This window comes from Ascaphus truei, chromosome 11 (assembly GCF_040206685.1).
Source record: "Ascaphus truei isolate aAscTru1 chromosome 11, aAscTru1.hap1, whole genome shotgun sequence".
In the NCBI taxonomy this organism is placed as follows: domain Eukaryota; kingdom Metazoa; phylum Chordata; class Amphibia; order Anura; family Ascaphidae; genus Ascaphus; species Ascaphus truei.
The window spans coordinates 44,377,362-44,400,351 of record NC_134493.1 but is presented as its reverse complement, the minus strand read 5'-3'; the positions used below and the strand labels follow the sequence as shown (position 1 = coordinate 44,400,351).

General features: G+C 41.5%; 1 protein-coding gene across 1 annotated transcript in view; it reads right to left on the bottom strand.

Moving 5' to 3' along the window:
- CARD11 (caspase recruitment domain family member 11) overlaps positions 1-19,204 on the bottom strand; it is an 87,945-nt gene extending 68,741 nt beyond the window's left edge. The window contains exons 1-2 of the mRNA XM_075565977.1: positions 18,981-19,204; positions 1,329-1,544 (exon numbers count right to left, since the gene is read on the bottom strand). Coding sequence (XP_075422092.1) covers positions 1,329-1,530 — 202 coding nt within the window. The 5' untranslated portion in view covers positions 1,531-1,544; positions 18,981-19,204. The remainder of the gene's footprint in view (positions 1-1,328; positions 1,545-18,980) is intronic.
- Between the last annotated feature and the right edge of the window lie 3,786 nt (positions 19,205-22,990).

Below are 22,990 nucleotides of genomic sequence, written 5' to 3'. Positions count from 1 at the left end.
CTTGCATCGCGTTATAAGCGGATTCGCGTTGTAACGGATCGCGTTATAACAGGGTTGAGCTGTATGTCTAAATATATCTTCAACTTCACCTCCAGGGAACGATTGAAATGATTTCATTGATGCCTCGGAGTACTTTAAAGGCTGAAGAGCTAATGACTGGGTTTTATGGACCTCCGGAAAATAGGAGTCATGCATTGTACAAAAACTATGGTCTGAAAATGTTTTCTTGTTTTCATGCATCAAGAAATCAATGTATCTGGTTATTTACAAGCCCCCTTTTGTGGACCCTGGCCGTCATTGTTTCATTTTCTCCTATCCTACAGTACGTGCATTGTTGCTTGCACTTTTGACACTTCAGCATCACACAAAGTGATCTCTCAGCTGAAAATCCAACCCTTTAAGGAATACTTTTAGTAACCTTCTTGACATGTTTCACGCGCCTCAATCGTTATTCTGGTCTCACAAAATAATGGCCAACACTGAATTATGTCATGGAAAATTCTGCCCATTATTTCCCGGTAAAATATTTTATAAATAAATGATTTTTTTATGGTTTCCCGATCCTCTCACAAACCCAGGAAATCAGCCGTTTTGCCAGATATGAACACTTTTGATATCTGCACTCTGGACCAAAAAAATAAATAAAAAAAAGACATCAAGTGAAATTCAGATTTCAAGGTATTGTCTACAATTATTCTGGCTTTTTAAATTTTTGTTCCAGGGCTTCCATTTTTCCAACCAACAGATGCTCGCACCCCCACCCCCCTCCCCCACCCCACCACCCCCCAGCTAATTTACAAAATTAGAAAGCTATAATAATGCTAATGGATTGCATGCTTCAGCACAGGCTGTGCATTGGCATCACAATGATGTTAGATGTCAATTAAAGACAGGGACATACGAATAAATGCTTAGACTACAACAAAACAACATCATATAAACTACAGCACAATAGCAGAGGCTCACACACGAATATAAAATATTACGGGATCTCTGTACAGCGATCTATGACATTTGGTCGCGTCCGTTTTGCCACCAGAGGCTGTGTCCAGTGGCAGAGCGGCTGAGCGTCCAGTGGCAGATCGGCTGAGCGTCCAAGCGGCCAGCAGCAGAGCGGCCAGCGGCGGAGCAGCTGAGTGTCCAGCGGCTGAGTGTCCAGTGGCTGCGGCGAAGGGTCCCTTGGCACCCAAATGCCGATGGAGACTTGGTCGTAGCAAGACTGCCAAGTGCAAATGTCCGATTCCGCTGCACAGAGGAGCTCGCAATTTACATACAGAATAACGAGAGCAGTAACTATGTTTACTAAGATTCATTTTGAACCCAAATACCTGTGCGGCTGGTCCTGGACACAAGGAGGAGGGAGTTGAGGACTTCATCTTCGTCCTGTTCATCGATGACTTTACACTGACGTAGGTAGGGGGTCAGCTTCGCCGGGTTAATGTAGCGACTGAGCATGTGCCGATTGCACTCAACATTCTCCCATACGGCCCCATCGTCCTCATCTTTCACAATCTCAATGTGTTTATCCATATTGGGCTCTAGTACTGCGGGAGAAAGTATACATGAGAGAGGTGAAGAAGCCTGCGGACACCGCAGAGACAACAACCCAGAGTAATGCGTAGTAAATCAACACAGTACTTCATTTTGTTTACATGGCAACAGAAAATCAAATACTCCACCGGGACGGTAACCCTAAACCTGAGTGCCTTTATTTTGCCCCCCAAAAAGTGCCTCCTATTCATCCTTTAGCATGCTCACAAAATGTAATTTAACATCATAAAATATCTGTCATTTGCTCCATACTCCAGGGCCGGAGGGGGTCTGGCACAAGAAGGGGCAAACCTGTGCAGATTAGGTTGTTCATAGAGACACTTATTTCAAGTATATAAACCTAACGCAATAAAGACAAGTTTTTAATCTTTGATCGATTGCCCCCCCCCCCCCCCCCCCAAGATTTCATGAAGGCGGGCAATAGAAAATGAAAACTCAACCGAACCATGAACTTTTGTGTTTGGTGATATTGCTAGAAGGAATAGTGAACTACCTAAGAAGGGAATTTATTTTGTAATATTCTTAACGTATTACTCGTTGAGAGTGTATATATATATATATATATATATATATATATATATATATATATATATATATATATATATATATATATATATATATATATCCTGATTTATTGGCTTGAAAATATGCAATTCAACAAAAGTGAACATATTAAAAGTCGAAACATCAGGAGAAATAGCAGATGGTTCTTCATGCCTCATATCATATGGATTTTGGGAAAAAAAAGTCATAATGTTCAAATGCTCCATATACTGTTTAATAATATATATATATTTTTTTTTTAACTACTTGGCAATAATAATTAAAAAAAAAGAGAGGAAAAAAACATACATTTAATCTCACATATAGAACGCACATTGTTGCTAATAAACAATGTTATACATTTTGACGCAAATCGATGCAGATGACAACAATGCTTTTAACATTGACATGAATTATAATTACGATCCTTCTTGGCGTGAATTTGCAGCGGCAGAAGTGCAGTTCTTATCGGGTTCCAATTTCACACAAGTCCTTTTGTGCTTAGCACTTACTGTAGGTTTGCCTACAAGAGTTAGGTCTGATAGGCAGATCCCATAGGATTGTAGTAAAGTAAGAAAGAATAACAATCCCTAATCTTAATATATCTCTAAACGCCCCCCATGTTCTGCCCGCGACATCCGCCTTTCCTCGGTCCTTATCACCTCCTCTACCCCCTGGCTGCAAGAGTTCTCCTGTGCCGCCCCCTCTCTCTGGAATTCCTACCACACACCATCAGACGTTTAAACACTCCCTGAAAACTCACCTTCTCATGGAAGCCAATCTGGCAAACCCCTAACATCCAACTCCCCCCTCCCACCCCATTGGGACAAGCTGCATGGCTGGACCAAACTCCATGCTATGTAACACCCCTTGTCCCGTCCCCCAAACCTTAAAGGGGATCAGCTGTGCGGCTGCACCATACTCTGTCCCACAGTGAGCAGACACTTTTCCTTTTGTTTCAACGTTGTCCCTCTATAGCGGGGTCTCAAACTCCGTCCTCAAGGGCCACCTGCAGGCCAGGTTTTATGAATATCCCTGATTCAGCAGAGGTGGCTCAATCAGTGGCTCAGTCAAAGCCGGAGCCACTGATTGAGCCACCTGTGCTGAAGCAGAGATTGATTGCACCACCTCCCCTGAAGCAGGGATATAAATAAAACCTGGCCTGTTTTGTGGCCCTTGAGGACTGAGTTTGAGACCCCTGCTCTAGAGTGTAAGCTCTCTGGATCAGGGCCCTCATTGCTTTCTGTATCTGTTTGTGCTTCTTCTTATTTGTATGTACCTCTGTTCACGTGATGCTCATTTCTCTGCACCCCGCGGTACCGCGCTGCGGAAATATTTTGGCGCTTTACAAATAATGATCCTCATTTGACCCCAGTAACATTTAGGTTAAATGTTCCAATTTAAAGAACACAATTTCTGTTTGCTTATCCCCCTCTATGATGCAAATTCACCTTAGTCATTTTATTCTGGAGACATATGAAACTGTGCCAAGAGACCCAGCAACTTGGGTGGAATCAGAAATGTGATGTGGTACAGAATCTACGAATACAGAGATCTAAGTACAGTACAGAACTTCCTGCAGCACCCGCAGATATTGACTTTTTTTCTGAAAAGAAGGAAGTCGGCCTAAAACAAGAACAGGTGCCAAGAAAAAAAGACAAATGTTTTTTTCTGGTGTTTTAATTTTTTTTTTTTTTTTTTTTTTAAACCCGTTGAAATTAATACAACAAAAGACAGAAATGCCCAGTGCTACATCCAAAGTGACAAAATATATAGTACGATAATCCAATAATATTCTCATGAGTAAGGGACATTTAGTCAAACCCTTTGGCCAAAGCGTTATAAGCCCGTAGCCAACGTCACGGCATGCCCAATCTGCAGGTCCTAACACTACCTACTACTGACTAGCACCCTCTCTATCCACCTTAAAGACCCATCTTAAGACACACTTGCTTAAAGAAGCATATGAGTAGCACCTTGGCTAATAATATACACATGATACATAAAGTTTGACCCCCTGCAGATGCACTTACAAGAACTCCCTCCTACTGTCTCTGTACGTTCTCCCTACCTACCAATTAGATTGTAAGCTCTTCGGAGCAGGGACTCCTCTTCCTTAATCTTACGTCTGAAGCACTTATTCCCATGATCTGTTATTTATATTATCTGTTATTTATATGATTGTCACGTGTATTACTACTGTGAAGCGCTATGTACATTAATGGCGATATATAAATAAAGACATACATACATACCTGGTAAAATCCTCATTTACCTCTGCTGGAGGGAGAATGACCACAGTGGGCCTGTCATAACAGGAACATGGAGAGAAAAAACCTGCTAATTGGAAAGTGGGGTGGGGCGAGCTTAAATCCTGGGAGGAGGGGCCCCCAACCTCCAAACAACTGATACCAGTTGAAAATTCAAAATTAATAAACACACAATTCCAGCAAGCTCAGAACCCCAAAACCCACCTCATCATATATACATTTGTGTCAAAAAGGAGTGCTACTGAGCATGGCCAAATGTGTACAACAAAATGCAGAAATGCCCAGTGCTACATCCAAAGTGACAAAATATATAGTACAATAAGTCAGTGCTAATATTCTCATGGGTAAGGGTCAGTTTTGGGGGTTCTTGAACTTTCTGGGATTGTGTGTTTATTAATTTCCCATTAAAATTAAGAATAAATAAAAAGAATAAATAAATGATATAATAAAATGTAAGATTGAAAATGTAATCACTGGCAGCAAATATATTTAAGATGCAGAGTGCAACCATTTCCCCTTCTCCCTGATGGTCATTGTCACAACATATGAAATGTCATTAAACCTGACAGGTCGCAATTACTGTCTAACGATAGGATGTTTTTTTTTCTCCCCAGGACTAAATGACTCATGGAGCAAACTAAGCACCACCATTTACAGATAGATTTTAAACCCTGAACTTGCAAATTTACCGTTTAAAATGCAATTTATTTTATAAACAAAGTTAGATTTGCTATTTTTTTGTAATCATTATTTTCTGAGTTCAGAAGTAACTAAACATGATTTCTTTTAGTGATTTTTTTTGTTAGTGACCAGCAAGGATAAAGGAGTGAATCAAATTCCTCCCATCAAACATTATGCGGAAATTCTACGGCAAAATAACTGCACCGCATGTATCAACGATACAGAGAGACAGCTTCTCTCTGTGCAGGGAGGTCGCCTGTAAGAGCTGTGCAGGGAGATGCAGCTTCTCTCTGTGCAGGGAGAGCGCCTGTAAGAACTGTCCAGGGAGATGCAGCTTCTCTCTGTGCAGGGAGATCGCCTGTAAGAGCTGTGCAGGGAGATGCAGCTTCTCTCTGTGCAGGGAGATGGCTGTAAGAGCTGTGCAGGGAGATGCAGCTTCTCTCTGTGCAGCTCTTCCAGACTGCTGGAGTGAAATCGAACGTAAAGTTAATTTTGCTCGTAAAGCAAATACAAATTAGTGCGAAGTTTAGTAAAGTAAAGTTAGTTAGTCAGTTAAAAACACCAACATTTAGATTTAATGCAGAGGACAGCCCAAATCAATACAAATTAGCAAAAGCATTATAATATTTAATAATAATTATTATATGTAACGGGTTTTCCCCCCCCCAATCTCACATTGGCCCGGGTACGTAGTCTAACCAACCCCCCATTACGTGTTTGTGTTTGGTGGTGCACCTGTAGGCAACAGGACTCCTGAGTCTCCCGCTTGATGGTATTAGGGGATGTCATCAGGACAGGTAGCTGAGGTAGTGGGTGCGAGTTCAACTTACATCATGTGCAGCGCCTCCACCTCATCAGGGTCTGTGCATCCGCAGGGAGATTGTCCTGATGAGGAACTCCTTCTTGGTGGTGACTGCCACTGCTGAGTAATCTCACACTCACACAGTGGGGGTTTCATTAACAAGGTCATCTTTATTGTAGATTGGGATGTAGCAGACTGCCCCATGCAGCTGCCGGCTCTAGCCGCACATCTCTCCGTGCTGTCCCTTTGCCAGGTACGCCCTCCCGTATTGAAGTAGGATTCCCTCTTCTCCTAGGGAGATCCCCTCTGTGCCAGGTCCCTGGACACAGAGTGGCTTAGACAGGCTTGATTGGTCAACCTGGACCGCTAGTTACTGCACTAGGGTCACAAAGTGTTCCTACAATCCCTTATGCAGGAAAATACAAGTTACCAGCTACTTCACATAACTGCTGGACAACACACTAACTAACTGTGTTGTGCCTTATATACTTCAGGAGGCAGGCGCATCCCTGATGTCACTATCCAGGGACTCAGAGCATACAGCCACTCCCCTCCATACATAGGGCACCTCACCAGGGTGTGAGGGAAAACCTCCATAACTACTACTGGCATACCCGTACTTATCAGGACTTACTGCCAACAGAGAGGAAAGTAGTATACCATTATTATGCATGGCTATATATAAATATATAAAACCTTTACAATTCTGTTATTTATTTATTTTCAAATCTCTTAACAAAGAATAAAACAAGAACACAGACATTGATTTTGTTTTAAGGGTCAGACCCACATACGTCTGTTAACTCAAGGCACACAGCGCCATGTTACCAAAATCAGTAGCGAACATTATTTCCCTTGAGGTCAACGCATATCGCCAAAGCCAATGCTATGCATGAACCGCATTAGCACAGGCTTAACTTCAAGTTATTAACTTCAAGTAACATGAGGTTAAGCCTGTCTTACGTAATGTTGGTGTTACTCCCACCCAGACCCTGAAATTTGGGAGTGAGAGAGATAAACGTCCTATTTTTGTAAATTACCAAGTGACTTATCTTTCCCTCCCTCTCCCCATATTTCAGGGTCTGGATGGGAGTAACGCCACCTCTAGGTATGACGTCAGCAACCTCACGATAAAGCGCTGCATGAACTAGAACGGACCTCTTTGGATATGCTGTGTTCGGAGGAACACCTCTTTTGCATCATATTATCACTGACACCCATACAGTTAATTCAGTGCCCGTTCCGTCCCAAAATAAAACTTAACGTTGCATTGCTGAACTTTGAAGATACATGTTATGGCAGAACGTGATGTTAACTTACTTACCGGAGCTTTGTTTATCTGGGCCTAAGAGAGAAATCTACAACCATTTGTAGTCTTCAATGATAAAACAAAAAATACAAGCAAACATTTTTACGCTGTGGGGTCTACCTATGTATCGAGGCACTTGGCATTTTCCCCCTGTACGTATGTTCCTGTTAGGCACAACGGGACATATTGCAGTTTCACGGGTAGTCATCATCAATGTAGACGGGTCAGCTCTGAGGCTTTGCTTTGTACTTACCTGTGTGGCATCATTGCCTGATGATATATCCACAATACAGAACAGTCATGTTAACGTGACATTATATTTTTGTATCTCAGGGGATTCACTGACCGACACTTTGTAAAATACAGTGAGCACAAAACAGTACGTACAGTACGAGTTCATGGCTGACACATGGAAGGGTTTGTGTCTGGTTTTGTTTTATGTTTCTGTGTCTGACCGCAGCACTATATACTGTATTACTGTTGCACGCTGATGATTTTTACCAGGACGCCGGCACAGATGGACCTGACACAAGCTGCGTACTTTTGGAAGACTGTTTGATTAGGGTGAATACGTGTGTGCAGATATGTGTGTGCATGGATGTATGTGCATGGAAGGGGTTATAGCAAAACTCATTGTCCATTTATCTCTTACCTCCCCATTGGGCACTAAACATGAGCAGTCAGCCCCTCAAAATCCTCAGCACCCCAATTCTGCTGCCAGCGCCTCCACCTGTGCTGTACTTGGTGCGCATGTTTCGCAAAAAATAAAACTTATAGGGGTCCATGTTGAAATGGATAAGAAGCAAAAAGTGATTCGCTGTGTGTGCTCATTTGCATATCATTACCCAGAATCCCTGGCTGCAGTGGAAGCGATGTATGCTAAGAGATAATGGGGAGAGGCAGGGTTGCAGACCTGTCTGAGACATGCGAATGTGCTCACACGCGGGATTTTTATATGTTGTAAACTGTACGGTGCAGGATTTTTGTCACTTTTTTTACTCGCAGTAACTTACTTTGTGTATATATCATCATCCTCTCATCATCTTCTGCCCTTGTCAATCGACTGCTGGATGAAGGCCTCGCCAATGAATTTACACGTACTACAGTTAAAAGCCTCTCTTCTCCACGTTGCTCCAACACATTTTCTGATTTCATTCTCCAATCTTATTTTTGGTTGCCTTCTTGGTCTTTTTACTCCCCATGGAATCTAGTTGAGTACCATCCGTATCCAATGATGGTCATTCTGTCTTACGATATAATAGTCCTGTCTCTTCGGGTAGTACCCAGCACGCATCTCTCGATACTTCTTTGAGTTGTCTGACATTTCTGGAGTATTTTCACGTTTAGGGTCCAAGTTTTCACATCATATTGCTCTGGAATTTTCCTGTTCGTCAAGCAGCATGTAACGAGGGTTGACCTCTTCCCCAGCTTCTTTCAAGATTTCAGTTGTAATTCCATCTTCCCGGGAGTCTTCCCATTCTTCATGCATGGTACGTCATTGGTGGCTTCTTCTCGCTCTTCCTCTGCTGGGTTATACTGTATATCCTGTGTCATCTGTGACCTCGTATAATTTCACATAGAAGTCCTCAACTTTCTTTATGATAAATGTCACGGGAGACCAGGACGTTTAACAAATTTATATCTGGGATCATTCACTAGGCAAAACAAGATGGTGGAATAAAATTACGTTTATTCGGGTAAACCCGCATACACACAATGAAATACAAAATACAGACGGAATATACACACTTACTGGGGTCTGGGGATTGAAATCTAGACTTTGCTAGTTGCAGGGCGCGTCCTTCAGCAAAACGCTTACCCTGTCCGCTACACGTCGCTGGACTATGCCTGGAACAAGTAACCTTATTCCTCAGAACTGGCCCTTAGCTAGGCTTAGGATTCCCTGGCACCTCAATGCCTAGCGCTTTGCTATTGCAAGCAAAACACCTGGTTAAATGCATGCCCGGAAAGGGAAAATCACAACAAATACTTGTAATACATTCTGGGGCAGTGGAGTACTGCCCAAGTACACATGGAGCTAACTATATGTGTTCCCCAACATCCACCCTTCACCTCAAGCTACCAAAGTCCCTTTCCTGCAGCTATCTTCTATGGGGAATCATAACCACACACGGTATCCCTAGCCCATAACCCTGCAGGGGACCGTATATGGGAACATGGTCACATGGAAACACAGTGTATTATCATACTAGGCCCAAGAGCTAACCCTCTTGGCCCATTACCCACGGTTCCTAGAGGCAGCCAGTCAGGTTTTGACCTTTATTTGGAAGGCCAGCTACCCCCACCGTCACAATAAGCGCATGATCTTTTATTGTTGATCCATCATCGTGTTTGAGTGCAATAATTTGCTTCTTCCCAAACATACGTCGCTGCTTTGTCTCCTTTAAGCTTTTGTTATCTTTCATAGTCTTCCTCACCATATCACAGTTACATGTTCTTACAGCTTCAGTTACACGTTTGCGGATCATGTTGCACAGCTGTGCATATTCATTTCCCGTTCTTGCGTTTTAAGATTTAGGCTTTTCCCTTCTGTAATTGATTTGTCCCATCGGATTTTCTCATCCTGGTTTTTGTTTGTGATTCCTATTCTTTTTCCTGCGCTTTCCTCTACAACTTCTGGAAGTGGTTCGGCATGATTAGCTAGAGAATCTCCATGCGTTTCGAGCAGCTGAAGCGCTTTTCCAGCTCCGGTTGAATTTCTCTGCAGTTATTCTTGATGTTGATTGTAATCAGATTTCTTCTTTCCGCCTTCGCATTCAGTTGTAATTTGCAATCGGTGATCACTCCTTGTATCCAAACGGTTAAGGACTGTGCGTGGTTGTGGCACCGGGGTGTGCAAGTCCTTTGCAGATGTAATATATACATGTAGGTACGCGGTATTAGCTGAAGCATTCATTACCCAGACGCTCTCTCCTGCTGTGCAGCCTCTGGGCTGTATATCATTCTCTGCCCGCTGTCTGCACTTTCTACATGTTCAGATGAGCTCAAATAACCCAGATCACTAAAATGATTGGAGTTGTTTCTATTTAAAAAGTAAATAAATGTTAAACAGAGGATTTAACATCATCATCTGGAGACACACGAGAGATCGGAGCGGCAGTATGTAGAAGCATCCCCGAAAAAGTCTAATTGTATCGGTTATAAGAAGGGACAATCAACATAGTTACCTATATATGACATATATGTAACTCATCCCAGGAGTCCTCTACTTGCCTATTTGTTGTGTACCTACAGAAAGGATAAGTTGTGTTTGGGTGTATTACTGTTTAGATCAGGGGTGGGCAACTCCAGTCCTCATGAACCCCCAACAGGTTAGGTTTTAATTATACCGCGTCAGCACAGGTGACTCCTTTGACTGATCCACTGATTGAGGGATATCCTGACCTGTTGGTGGCCCTTGAGAACTGGAGTTGCCCACCACTGGTTTAGATACTGTAATTACATGATAAAAAACATCACGTAAAAAAGTTAACCCCTTCACTTCCCTATTGACGTACGGTGTACGGCAACAAAAGTGCCACCCCAGGGTCCATTATGGCGCACGCTGTACATTGTGGCACCTTGCTCGTTTTGATGGGGCTATCCGTTGGAGCACCGATAAGCGTGCCACATTAAAGGGAAGGCCTGTCCCCTCCCGGTAACATCCGTCCCGTCAGCGGGAACTTAAACAGCATCAAGTGATCGCTCCGAAGAGGAGTCACACGATGCGGAAGCGCCGGTCAGTCCGTGGCCACAGATGTGGCACGACCCTCCGACACTGAAGGGGTTAAGCCACACACAAGAAAAGTCATTTTTATGGTGTAATCTGGATAACCATATGTGGGTCACAGGTAGAAGGGAATGAGTTAATTATATCTCTGCCCCATAGAAGCTTCTGGTGAGCTCTAAATAGGGGGTGGGCCATAAGAGATTATAATTATCATGGGTATCACTGGCTAATTAGGCAACAGGAACGCTGAATATTACAAACAAAGTCTCTTACCTACTGTACCAGTGTATTTAATGTTTGATATTTTATTGGTTTTACCCTCCAACCCTATTGTACTGCGCCGCGTTATAACTAAATGATAACAAAAAGAATAATAAAGACCTTCCTGCATAGCGACAAGAGGGGTCTCCTGGTCTGTCCCATCCCCACGGGTCAGCCTGCTGCTGTCCCCTTGGACCTCTTCCTAACTACAAGTCTGTGCTCCTGCCAGTAGGACCCTGGAAACCTGCTGGCAGGGGAAGTTGATGTTTAATGCTGAAGTTTAAAAACTCGGCTATCTTGTCACTAAAGCAACGTCCTCACACTAAACATTTAAGGTAGTAGCAACGACACAGATGGCATCCTAATCAGGCCAAGTCCCCGCTAGCGCTGATCGGGCTGAGCGGGCGACGCTTGAGGAGGAGACTTGCATATATAGATATATGTAAGTCCCCGCTCACGCAATGCGCGCGGCGCTCGTGCACGTGCACACACGCTCAGCCGCGATCGGCGCTTGCATAAACAAAAAACCTATACTTCCCCGCGCGCTCAGCTGTCCCGCAATGCCGCCCCCTCTCCCCCTCCCGCACGCGCTTGCGTAATCGGAGGACACCCGGCGCTCACGCTTGGAGCGCTCTCCAAGCATGAGCGCGCTCAGCGCCAGCGGGGACTTAGCCTCAGGCTACACATGTTACAAACTACAGTGCAAAGCTTGGCAAACGATTCCTCGTTGATTGCATATTAATCAGATGGGTGATGTCTCATGACCAAATATGCACATGGGACCAACACCAAGCTCAAGTGAAACTTTTGGTCTGCTGTATGATTTGCTAGGGTACAGCACAGAAAAAAGACAGGGATTAGGGAGTGATCGACTAAATCATACAAATTGCAATTTGGAAAAATAATAACTTCCAATCGATAATTATCAGTAAATAGGTGCAACTGTGAATTGAAGTGAATCATGAAAAGTGAGGGGTGCAATGTGTTTGCATCCCAGAAGAAAATTCACTTATATGCACACTACAAGTACCACTTTTCAGGGTACAGCACAGCCACAGAAATCACGCTCCAACAACATTATTGCCCTAAAAGATTCAGGCATCAAGTCCCAGAGCACAAAAGGATGATAGGCTTTAGTACACCTCAGCTCCCATTCATATCACTTGGCGCAAAGTTCATCTTTCTTGTCTTGCCTTCATATACTTTCTGGGCAAGGTACCCGTCTATCTGAACAAACTCCTCAGCCCTACCACACGCAGCACTTATCATCTGAGATCTGACTCCAAAAGACTGTTCATGGTCCCAAAGTTTAGCAAAGTATCCATCCGCTCCTCCTTCTCTTATTGTGCACCCCAAAACTGTAACAATCTACCGGAGACTCTCACAGCCGCCACCAGTCTAAGTTCTTTCAAAACTATGGCTTTCTCACATTTTAATCTGGTCTGCAACTGTTACATATGCCTATAACATATATTATCTCTAACTGTGCAGGCAATGTCTTGTATATAATGTATACCCTGTTCACTTATGGAACTATGTATTCGTAACCATGTATTATTTGTCATCTTAACTCCTATGCCCAGGACATACTTGACGTAGCGTAACTCTTAATGTATTACTTCCTGGTAAAGATTGTATAAATAAATAAATAATATCAATGGGAGTTAATGTGTGCTACAACTTAACACCCTTTTGTGGATCTCTGCCAAAAAGCCTTACACAGTCTTGCTGATCTACAGTAGGGCTTCCGTTTGCTAAAATAGTTTGTAAATCTATACATACAGTGTCGGGGGCAGTATCAGTGTACTCAGGAGACCCAGAGCGATAGCATTTACTTCCATGATTACACTGAGCTTGTGTTTTCTAAAATATATATACTTTAACAGGTTATTGTTATACTAGGGAGTCATTTTGCCGATATCCCTGCTTCAGCACAGGTAGCTCAATCAGTGGCTCAATCAGAATGATTGAGCCACCTGTGCTGAAGCAAGGGATATCCTTAAAACTGGACTGCTGGTGGCCCTTGGACTGGAGCTGACCACCCCTGACATAGAGTATTGTTAATAATACTCATACTAGACGAGTATGATAAATGATACTGTAAAGCCTGTGTTAAAGTAAGTGGCCTTGATATTTTTTACCAAAGGTTCCCAGGGAGACATTTTTATCTGGTGGGAAACATGCTATCGATGTTTGAATTTCTCGGGGATTGTGCCTGCAGGAAGTATCTACTTTTAGTGGATACAATACTATGTTAGGGGGTAGTTTTGCCTTGGAAATATTAGTGTGTACCTTTCACATTCAGCCCTAAAATATCCAAGTGTGAACAGTATCACTAATTTGGGGTCTGTATATGAAACAAAAAAAAAACATTTGTAATATATTGGTAGACTTTAATTAAACAATTTATTAATATAAACCAAACCATTATTTTGTTGCACTCGAGAGTTCGTGTTATGTGAGGAAACTGAAATAAATCAATAATACAGCCTGATTGCGGGACGCTATTAGACAAATGCCACTATAATATTTATTTTTAAGTGTTTTATAAATCACTTTTTAATGTGACCAGTTTCTGCATCTGAAAATCTGGCCACCCGATGTTTAGTACACATTTTAATGAAAGGATTGCATTTGTTATAGATATCTGGGACAATAATAAGACAATTGAAATATTTTTGTCATATTTATGACATCATATATTTGTCACCTACTATGGAATCTACCCGAGAAGGATGCCAAGGGAAAGCCGGAAAAAAACAAAACAATATACAGTTTTCACAGGTACATAGAAAGTCTCTCACAGGAATTATGGTAAACAGATAAATAGCACGAAAAAGAGAGATTCCATCTGTGCTAAGAGTGGAGTCTGAGATGTACATGCATAGGAGAGCCTTTGCAGGTACAGTAGTGTTAGGACTCGCTAAAGGAGGGGATACCTTGGCGTGGTAGCAGGCTTACAATGCTTTGGCAAAAGAATTTAACTAAATGACCCTCACTTATGAAAAGAAAAACAGATACGTATAGAATTATAGAATTAGTCTGATTGGATGCAGCTCTGATGCTTCTTGTCTTTTGTTATATACATCAGGTCACAATCTCGGCAGCACTCCTTTTTGACACACACATATATATATATATGTGTGTGTGTATATATATATATATATATATATATATATATATATATATATATATATATATAGATATATATATATATATATGTATGTGTGTGTGTGTGTGTATATATATATATATATATATACACACACATATATATATACATATATATATATACATATATATATATATATATATGTACATATATATATATATATATATATGTGTGTGTGTGTGTGTGTGTGTGTGTGTGTGTGTGTGTATATGTATATATATATATATTGCAGACCTGCCTAAGACATGCAGATGAGCATACAGTTATATTTGTATATATATATATATATATATATATATATATATATATATATATATATATATATATATATATATATATATATAAAAACAAATTTCAGCTTGCACTCAATGTACTAAAAAACATCAACAGGTGCCAGTCTCTAATAATAATAATAGAACAACATTACCATTCTCACGTCCGGTAAAGGAAGACTGCACTCAGATCAGTATAGGCAAAAAAGACTGTATTGGGCATCAATACAAAACAGCCTGCCCAATCCGACATTTCGGTTCCGGAGTGGAACCTTTTTTATATATATATATATATATATATATATATATATATATATATATATATACAGTGTTCGACAAACCTATACATTTGCTCGCCCCGGGCGAGTGGATTAACCCCCGGGCGAGTAAATATTGGCCCAAGCAGCACACGTTTGGTACTAGGTGGCGAGTAGATTTTTTTGTGTGGCGAGTAGATTTTTTGGTGATTTGTCAACCACTGTATATATGTGTATAGTGTGCTGGGTTTGGGTTCTGAGCTTGCGGGGGCTGCGGGTGTGTTTGAGTATTAGATGTAATTTGAAAAGAATGAAAAGAAGCAAATGTCCATAAAACAGTCCATATATAGTACACATATTAGGCTGGGCAATCTGTAGGTGCTTCCTCTTCAAGTAGAGTCAGGTACATGAGTGGCTAATTGCAGGTGCAAGTACACTTGGCAGCAAAAGGTTTCGGCAGTAATTTAATCTCACAACCCATGCATTTATCCTGCTTCCTAATGCGCCTAAACTCAACGCAACAGTGATTTACCGTATTAAGCATTGGGCTGCGAATTGCGTGTTTGGAGCTTTCTGCCGCAACTTTAATGATTTTTAGATTATATTAAGAGTAACACCCACACTACCAGTGCAAGGCAGGTCACCATTTTCGGGTTAACCCCCTGGTTACTGTGCTGGTTAACCTCTTGGTTGCCATGCTGGTTAACCTCCTGGCTGCCGTGCTGCATCTCCATACACAGATAATAGAACATTTTTATTGTTATATATCATGACGTGATATGCCCCAAAATGTTGCATTTTCCCTCTATCTCATTATTTTTTTTACAATCAGTTGGCATGTGGACTGTTTTGTGTATTTTCATTGCGATGGGCTTGTGAGTGGCTACAGAGATCTTGCACAAAGTCTCACACGTGGTAAAAAACGTGGATGTAATTTGTGAGTGGTTGAAAACAAGTATTTTTCAGTAAAAGTAATTCAATATTATGTGACTCGCATGCAGTATTAAAAGTTGTGGAAATGCTGCTATAAGTTTATTTGTCATAATATTATATTGTATATTTAATTCCTTAGCAAAACTCATTAGACTGAGATCCCCCCTAATCCCCCCTTCCTCCCTCCTTCCCCACCCCCCCCCCCACACACACACAAAAGAGGAAGGAAAAACCATCTTTGCATCAGGTCTCAGATTAGAAGCAGAATATGGAAATAATGTGTTCCTTTAACTGATAACTGCAAGAAGAGAATCATTTGCAAAATACTTAAATGCAAAACAGTACAATTTTTTTTTTACTGTATGCAAAAATAAATACAGTAATGTTTAAATGTGTCCCATTCACAGACTTCAGTAATAGACAAACCGATGTTCATTGAAACAAGGGGTGGCCAACGCCAATCTTCAAGGGCCACCAACAGGTCAGGTTTTAAGGATATCCCTGCTTCAACACAGGGGGCTCAATCAGTCTGCTTCAGCACAGGTGGCTCAATCAGTGGCTCATTCTTTGACAGCCACTGATTGAGCCACCTGTGCTGAAGCAGGGATATCCTTAATACCTGCCCTGTTGGTGGCTCTCGAGGACTGAAGTTGGTCACTCCTGAGCTAGGTGAAAGAGTCCTACAGATTCTCCCACTTCAGGTCATTTTCTTCCATGTCAATTCAGGAAGATGATTATCCTCAAGGTGAAGGTAGTCACATAATCACGGGCACTGCACTACAATATGCCATATTTACCAAGTACCGTAGTGCTAAACCATAAGGCTCCTTCACCATCACTAGTGGCAATTATTGCCTCATATATATTCAGTTATTTCTAAGTACATTGTTTCCCACATTCACTGCTTTACACATATGTAAGTGCACCCGTAGCGCTACTTAATTGTTTTTTTGTCCATATATATGTATATCTTTATTTATATAGCGCCATCCACGCACACAGCGCTGCACAGCAGTAATACATGTGACATAATAATATAACACATAGGGCCTCATGCAGAGAGCAGCGCTATTTGAAATCTCGCCATTTTCCGGAGAAAATCGCGCTAAAAACAGCTGAAAATGGCGAGCTATGGAAAACGCGCCATTTTTTTTTCTATTTCAAAATTTCGCCGCGCGGCTGGCGAGAAACTATATCTCGCCAGTCTGAAAAATATCCGAATTCAGAAAGGCGCGCTCGCCATCTAGCGGCTGTTTTTGGCGCGATTTTCGTCAATTTTCTCTGCCAATTAAAGTTGTCAAGAAGCAGGAGCTCGCCGGCTATAGAGAAAAAAAAAATGCGCGATTTTTTTTTCCCTTTCAGCTGCGCGCATCTCCTCATTTACAATTCTCCACGTGCAGTAATGCTAAAAAATAGCGGATTTCGCCCATTTCTGCATATGGAGAATAAAACTCTCCATTAAACCTCCTTTTTATTCCCCTCTCCAATTTTAAAAAGCGCTGCTCTCTGCATAGGCCCCATAGTGGGATTTTTTTGTGGCAATTACTGAACATTTGGGTATAAATTCCCGAGGTCAGCCAATATGTCTATATAACCAGACTGAGACGTATGCATTTGTGACCTCGCAGATTCACTTTGCTTTCATTTTGCTGATTTTCTATATAAAAAAAAAAAACCCTGCCACTTTTGCAATAGAATGGTTTGCACTTCTCTCCGAAATGCCCATGGTGATAATGACATTTACTGCAACGGGACCCAGGAATATCTGGGCTCTGAGGAGGAAAATGGCTTTTGACAAATAAGATTGAATAACTTACTGTATGGGCCAGTGAATTATCTCAATCTCTTTCCTGCCCCCAGTTTTACACACGTTTCTCGGGGGGCGCAGCAGTATCAGCATTTAAGTGTTGGCTCCAACTTGAGCCCAGGTGATGGTGAAGAGTCTGCCATAGAAATCTCTCCCCACGGTTACACAAGCCCATAATTATATATTATCTCTAACTGTCCATGAAATATCTGTAAATGTGATGTATTCATTTAATGCAACCATGGTTACATGGTTACATACAGTAGTAGACGAGGTTACATAGTTACATACTGTAGTACAGGGGTGCGCAAAGTCTTCTCCCTGCTTTCTCCTGCCTGCTCTCACCCAGAGCTCGCGCCCTCCTCCCCCACCGCTTGGCTCCGGCGCCATGTGACATCACGTTGCCATGGCAACGCGGCGCTGGAAAGTTAAGGTAAGTAAAGTTACAGAGGCCTCGCGCGATCCCCGGCATTTAATTTAAATGCCTACGGGGAAGCGCGGGACCTCTGTAACCGCCGCGTCCCCCCCCCCCAAGAAAATCTCGCGCCCCGCCAGTTTGCGCACCCCAGCTGTAGTAAATGAGGTTGAAAAGAGACATATGTCCCTCAAGTTCAACCTATTCTAAATTTAGGCGACCGAAACTTTATCCTATATTTATATTTACAGTATATTGATCGAGAGAGGAATGCAAACAAAAAACCCCAGTGACACATTATCCAATGCTGTCTCATACTACAATGTATTATCATAACTCTGTGCCCAGGACATACTTGAAAGCAAGACTCTCAATGTATTACTTCCTGGTAAAACCTTTTTATAAATAAAATAAATAACTCTCCTACGGGAAAAAACATACATTTCAGAGAGTGGACCCGATAATGACAGGAACCTGCTGTTAGAGAGAGTACTGTATGCTTGAAGTGGAGGAATTTCCTCACCTGTTAATATCTGGCATCTGAAGCATAGAGTGTAACCTCATTGCTCAGACACAGTAATGTTATGTATACATTATATGTTGGTTCCCATTCACGTCAAAGTGTATAAAGGTTTACGTTGGCATAAGAAGCTATAGACCTCTCTACAAGTCAAATGCTCTGAGATAAGGTCTGTATTAGTTGCCTAGACATTGATCTTTCTGCAAATTTTTGTGTTCTATTTATATTTAATTTTGGTGATTTAAGTATTCGAATCCCATCACATAACAGAAAAACTGATTAGCTCTAACAGATCATGCAAGCGTTTACAATCCTACAACTGATAACTTAATTACCAAAGAAGTACTGTATATGGACATGGTGTCCACTTTTACATGTGTAAAGGACAAACATTTTTTTTAAAGACATGATGAATTCCATGAAGAGGTTATCAATAATGATACATAAATGGTCTTACCTTCAGGGGATGTTTTATTCAATGTTTGTTTGTTTTTCCACCACAACAATCAGACCAATGTTTTGTGTGTGGTCAGAATCCAACTGATCTCCCGTCTTCTCTGTGTAATGTTGCACTGAATAATATCTCCGAAGTCTCAAGAGAGTGGACCTGTACTTACGACCTGTCGGATATTCATCTGAATCGGGGAGGGTGTACGCTACACAGAGAACAAACCGGACACAAATGTGTGAAATTAAAAAAAAAAAAAAAAAGTGTGTGTCTGTCATAAACTAGGAGGGGTAATGAAAGGGAAATGAAAAAAAAGCGTACAGGAAACCAGACTTTAAAAAAATGTCTAGCTCTAACACCCTGTTACACTGTTACACTGAGCTGTCTTCTGCAAATGTCAGTGTCACTGTTCTATAGAATGGCTAGATCCTCAATACATTATATCTTTATCGGAATACATTCATTTAAGACTACTTTCAAAGCTATTTAAACAGCAGCATGGGCCCTGTTACCATTGGTAAAACGCTATGCTATTCCAACCCATCAAATCTCCTAAAACAAGTTAACTTAAAAATAAAAAATAAAACACCCCATGTGCACAGCCTTGTCTGATCCGCCATGAAATGATCCTCCATACTAAATACAGCATCAAAGACATGTGAGAGAGGCAGGTAACGCACCAGGCTTCTTAACATCATTTATACTATTGACAGATTTTGCTGAAGAATAAAGTCTAGGAAAATAAAGAAGCTGAGGAATTGTGCTGGGTTTCTGTAATAAGTACAATTGGATCTCAGTGCAACTCACTTATGCATTAACACAGGAGGGAGAGGGAGGAGGGGGTATGATGCCTTCTATTGGACCAACAAGTAGTTGATATGTTAAAAGCTTTCCAACCTCTCGGGGTCCTTCATCAGATATTTCGACTTCTTGTTGGTCCAATAAAAGGTATCATACAGTACCACCTTCTGCCTCTCCCTCCGGTGTTACTACATGGAAGAAAAGACCAACCCGGCTCTCCACCCTTCTTTGCTCACTTATACAAAAATAAATAGGAAAAAAAAGGCAAAAGGTGCTTACAGTAAGAAGCCTACCCCAATAGGTCAGTCACATTACGGAAAGCAAAGAGTTAACCGGATGGCATTACCAAAAAAAAAACATAATTCTAATATCCGTTCCACTTACATGAAGAAAGTCCCTAGGGTCCGAAACATTGGCACCCCATGGCTCTATCTGTAATAAATATGCTTCATATTTGAATTTCTTTTTTTTAAAATCTGGTTAACCCTTTGCTTGGGTTTCAGTAAAAACCACACGATTCTTTTGGAGTGCTGATAAATGATAAGACAGGATCAGTCCCAGAAAACATATGGAAACATTCTTCTTCGTTTAACCCAGGATTGGCCAACTCCAGTGCTCAAGGGCCACCAAAGAGGTCATGTTTTAAGGATATCACAGCGTCGGCACAGGTGGCTAAATCAGTGGCTGTCATTATGACTGAGCCACTGATTGAGCCACCTATGCTGAAGCAGGGATATCCTTCAAACCTGACCTGTTGATGGCCTTTGAGGACTGGAATTGGCCACCCCTGGGTTAAACCATTTATTGCTCACTTATATATATTTTTTTCTGGTTATAGTGTTGTCTGAGAATCTCTCCATGCTGCTGGCTTCTGTTTGTAAGGATACTTTCACAATAGTGCGTTCCAAATTGGACGATAGCTCTATTAGCCCAATTGTGATATAAATAAGAAGTTAACGTACAGCTTTGTTTCATAACCTTAATCTTTTCCTGTACAAGACGGAACAATTCGTGCGTAAAAAAAAGCGCAGCTAGTGTTCAAGTATATAATGTAATGTCCCCGTTAATAATAGAGGTTACATTATAATGAGTGTATCTAGTCTCTCTCACACTCACAAGCCAAACTAAAAGCCAACCATGGTTTCCACTACATGGGGTCCGTTTCCCCACCTCTCGTAAGGACTTTTCTTCAAGTATATTTATGACTAAGTCAAATAATATATGAAAGGGGAGGACTTTTAATCGTAATATAGAAGATTGGAATATGAAAGCAGGAGCAATCCGTTGGCAGCGTCTGCCCTTAAAGTGGGCAGGCCATGTCCCGACCGCCACTGCCAGCGCCATGTGACCTTGAACAAATTATTTATCTCTGTGCCCTGACCACCCAAAAAATAGATGTAATCTCTACATAGCCGGGACAGTGACCTACAATTAGGGTGACCCAGTTTAGTCGGGACAGATCCGTTTTTTTTGTCCTCTGTCCCGGTATCCCAAAATGTCCCGGTTTTTTTGGCCGGCGTCTGCCGGTCACGCATGCACGACGTTTGTCCAGGGAAAAATATTGTTAGCCTACCAAAAATAGCCATGGTACAGAATTATGCGCAGTGCATTCAAACGTAATCACATGTAAGGCACAGTTTCATTGGGAAATCACAGTGGCCCATTACATAAAACCCTCTGTATAAAAACATTTTCTTTTATGCTTTAGCAAATAATTTTTTAAATAAATGGCTCGTTTATTACAATGCTCAACTATGGTGACATTCACTTACATCTCCAAGTCTCTGATTAATTTATTTTATTGACTGAACTAAGAAAGAAAATCAATCAACATTCAAGGATAATGTTGTGAATCTGCCATAGGTTGCTTAAAGCCGCAGAACGGACCTGCATTGCATTTTAAATGATTCATTCTTTTTTAATGACGGGTTTGAAGCAGGGGGTCCCCGTTGCTGAACAGCGCTAATTTCAGCTACAAAGAACCCCTTGCATCCAGAGATACTTACCTCCGTAGGGGGCGCCGGTATCCCTGTGAAGTTTAAATGTCCCGGTCACGCTGGCCAATAGGAAGCCGCAACTGATGACGTCATGGCTTCCTATTGCCCCCCATGACATTTAAAGCCGCGATTATGTTAGGCACACAGTTGCCCGACTGCAGAGATACCAGCACCGCTACGGAGGTAAGTATCTCTGAAAGCAGGGCCCCCCCCGGAGCTGTAATTAACACAGTTCAGATGCGGAGAGCTCCTGCTTCAATCCAATATGTAAAGAAATATATATTAAACAGTCTGCCTACAACATGCTAATGAAATGAAGTCATAAAATGAGATGATGTGGCTATGACCATGATGCAAAGGTATGTTTGCTCAGTCACTTAGCATCGACAAGGTCATTTTAGGACTAACACTATACCTCAACTCTATATAGCTTTATTTATGTGAGGAAAGACAGACATTTTGTTGGTTACAGTGTTTCAGGTGCAAGGCATGAATGATCTTTAAACCCCTAGAATCATACAGTATTACGTAAACTATGTAACATGAGATCTCATCGTTATCCTGTTAGCATATACTATAACTTTTTAGTACATTGACCTGCATTTACCAAAAATGTTGCTACGAAAATACTACTAAAATGCTACCATTTTTTGTGTTTATTTAAACATTTTCAGATGTTACAGAATCAAAAAGGATGAACAAATTCTTCAAAGTACTGGTCTCCTCTGGGATAGAGATACTCACACGTTCACAATGCAATTCACCATTCAATGTGCCAGCCAAGAACAGTGGCAAGACAAAGTTTCAGGTCCTATCATGGACCTTTCACCTGCTCTACCTTGTATCTCTGTCTTAGAGGAGACCAGCACTTTGAAGGAATGTGTTTGTCTATGTTGTGTTGGCTGCACAAGCCGGATTCTCCTCGCCTGAAACTGTTTCCCTGCATTTTTCAACTGTACTATAATCAAAAAGGACAAATATAATATGAGATGAATAATCTGGTTGTCAGTTGGAACAAGCTTCGCAAAGCAAGTATCAAAATATAATGGGAGGGATGAAGGATGCCAGTCAGGTCTGTGATTAAAGAATTGTAAAGAGCCTATCAATCTCAGCAAAGAAATGACTCCCTGTTCCATTCTGAGAGTACAAAAAAGATGCTGAGGTCGAAGCATGAAAAATTTGAAGGTACAGGAGCCCCCCACCCTAAACTGAGGGTGGGGT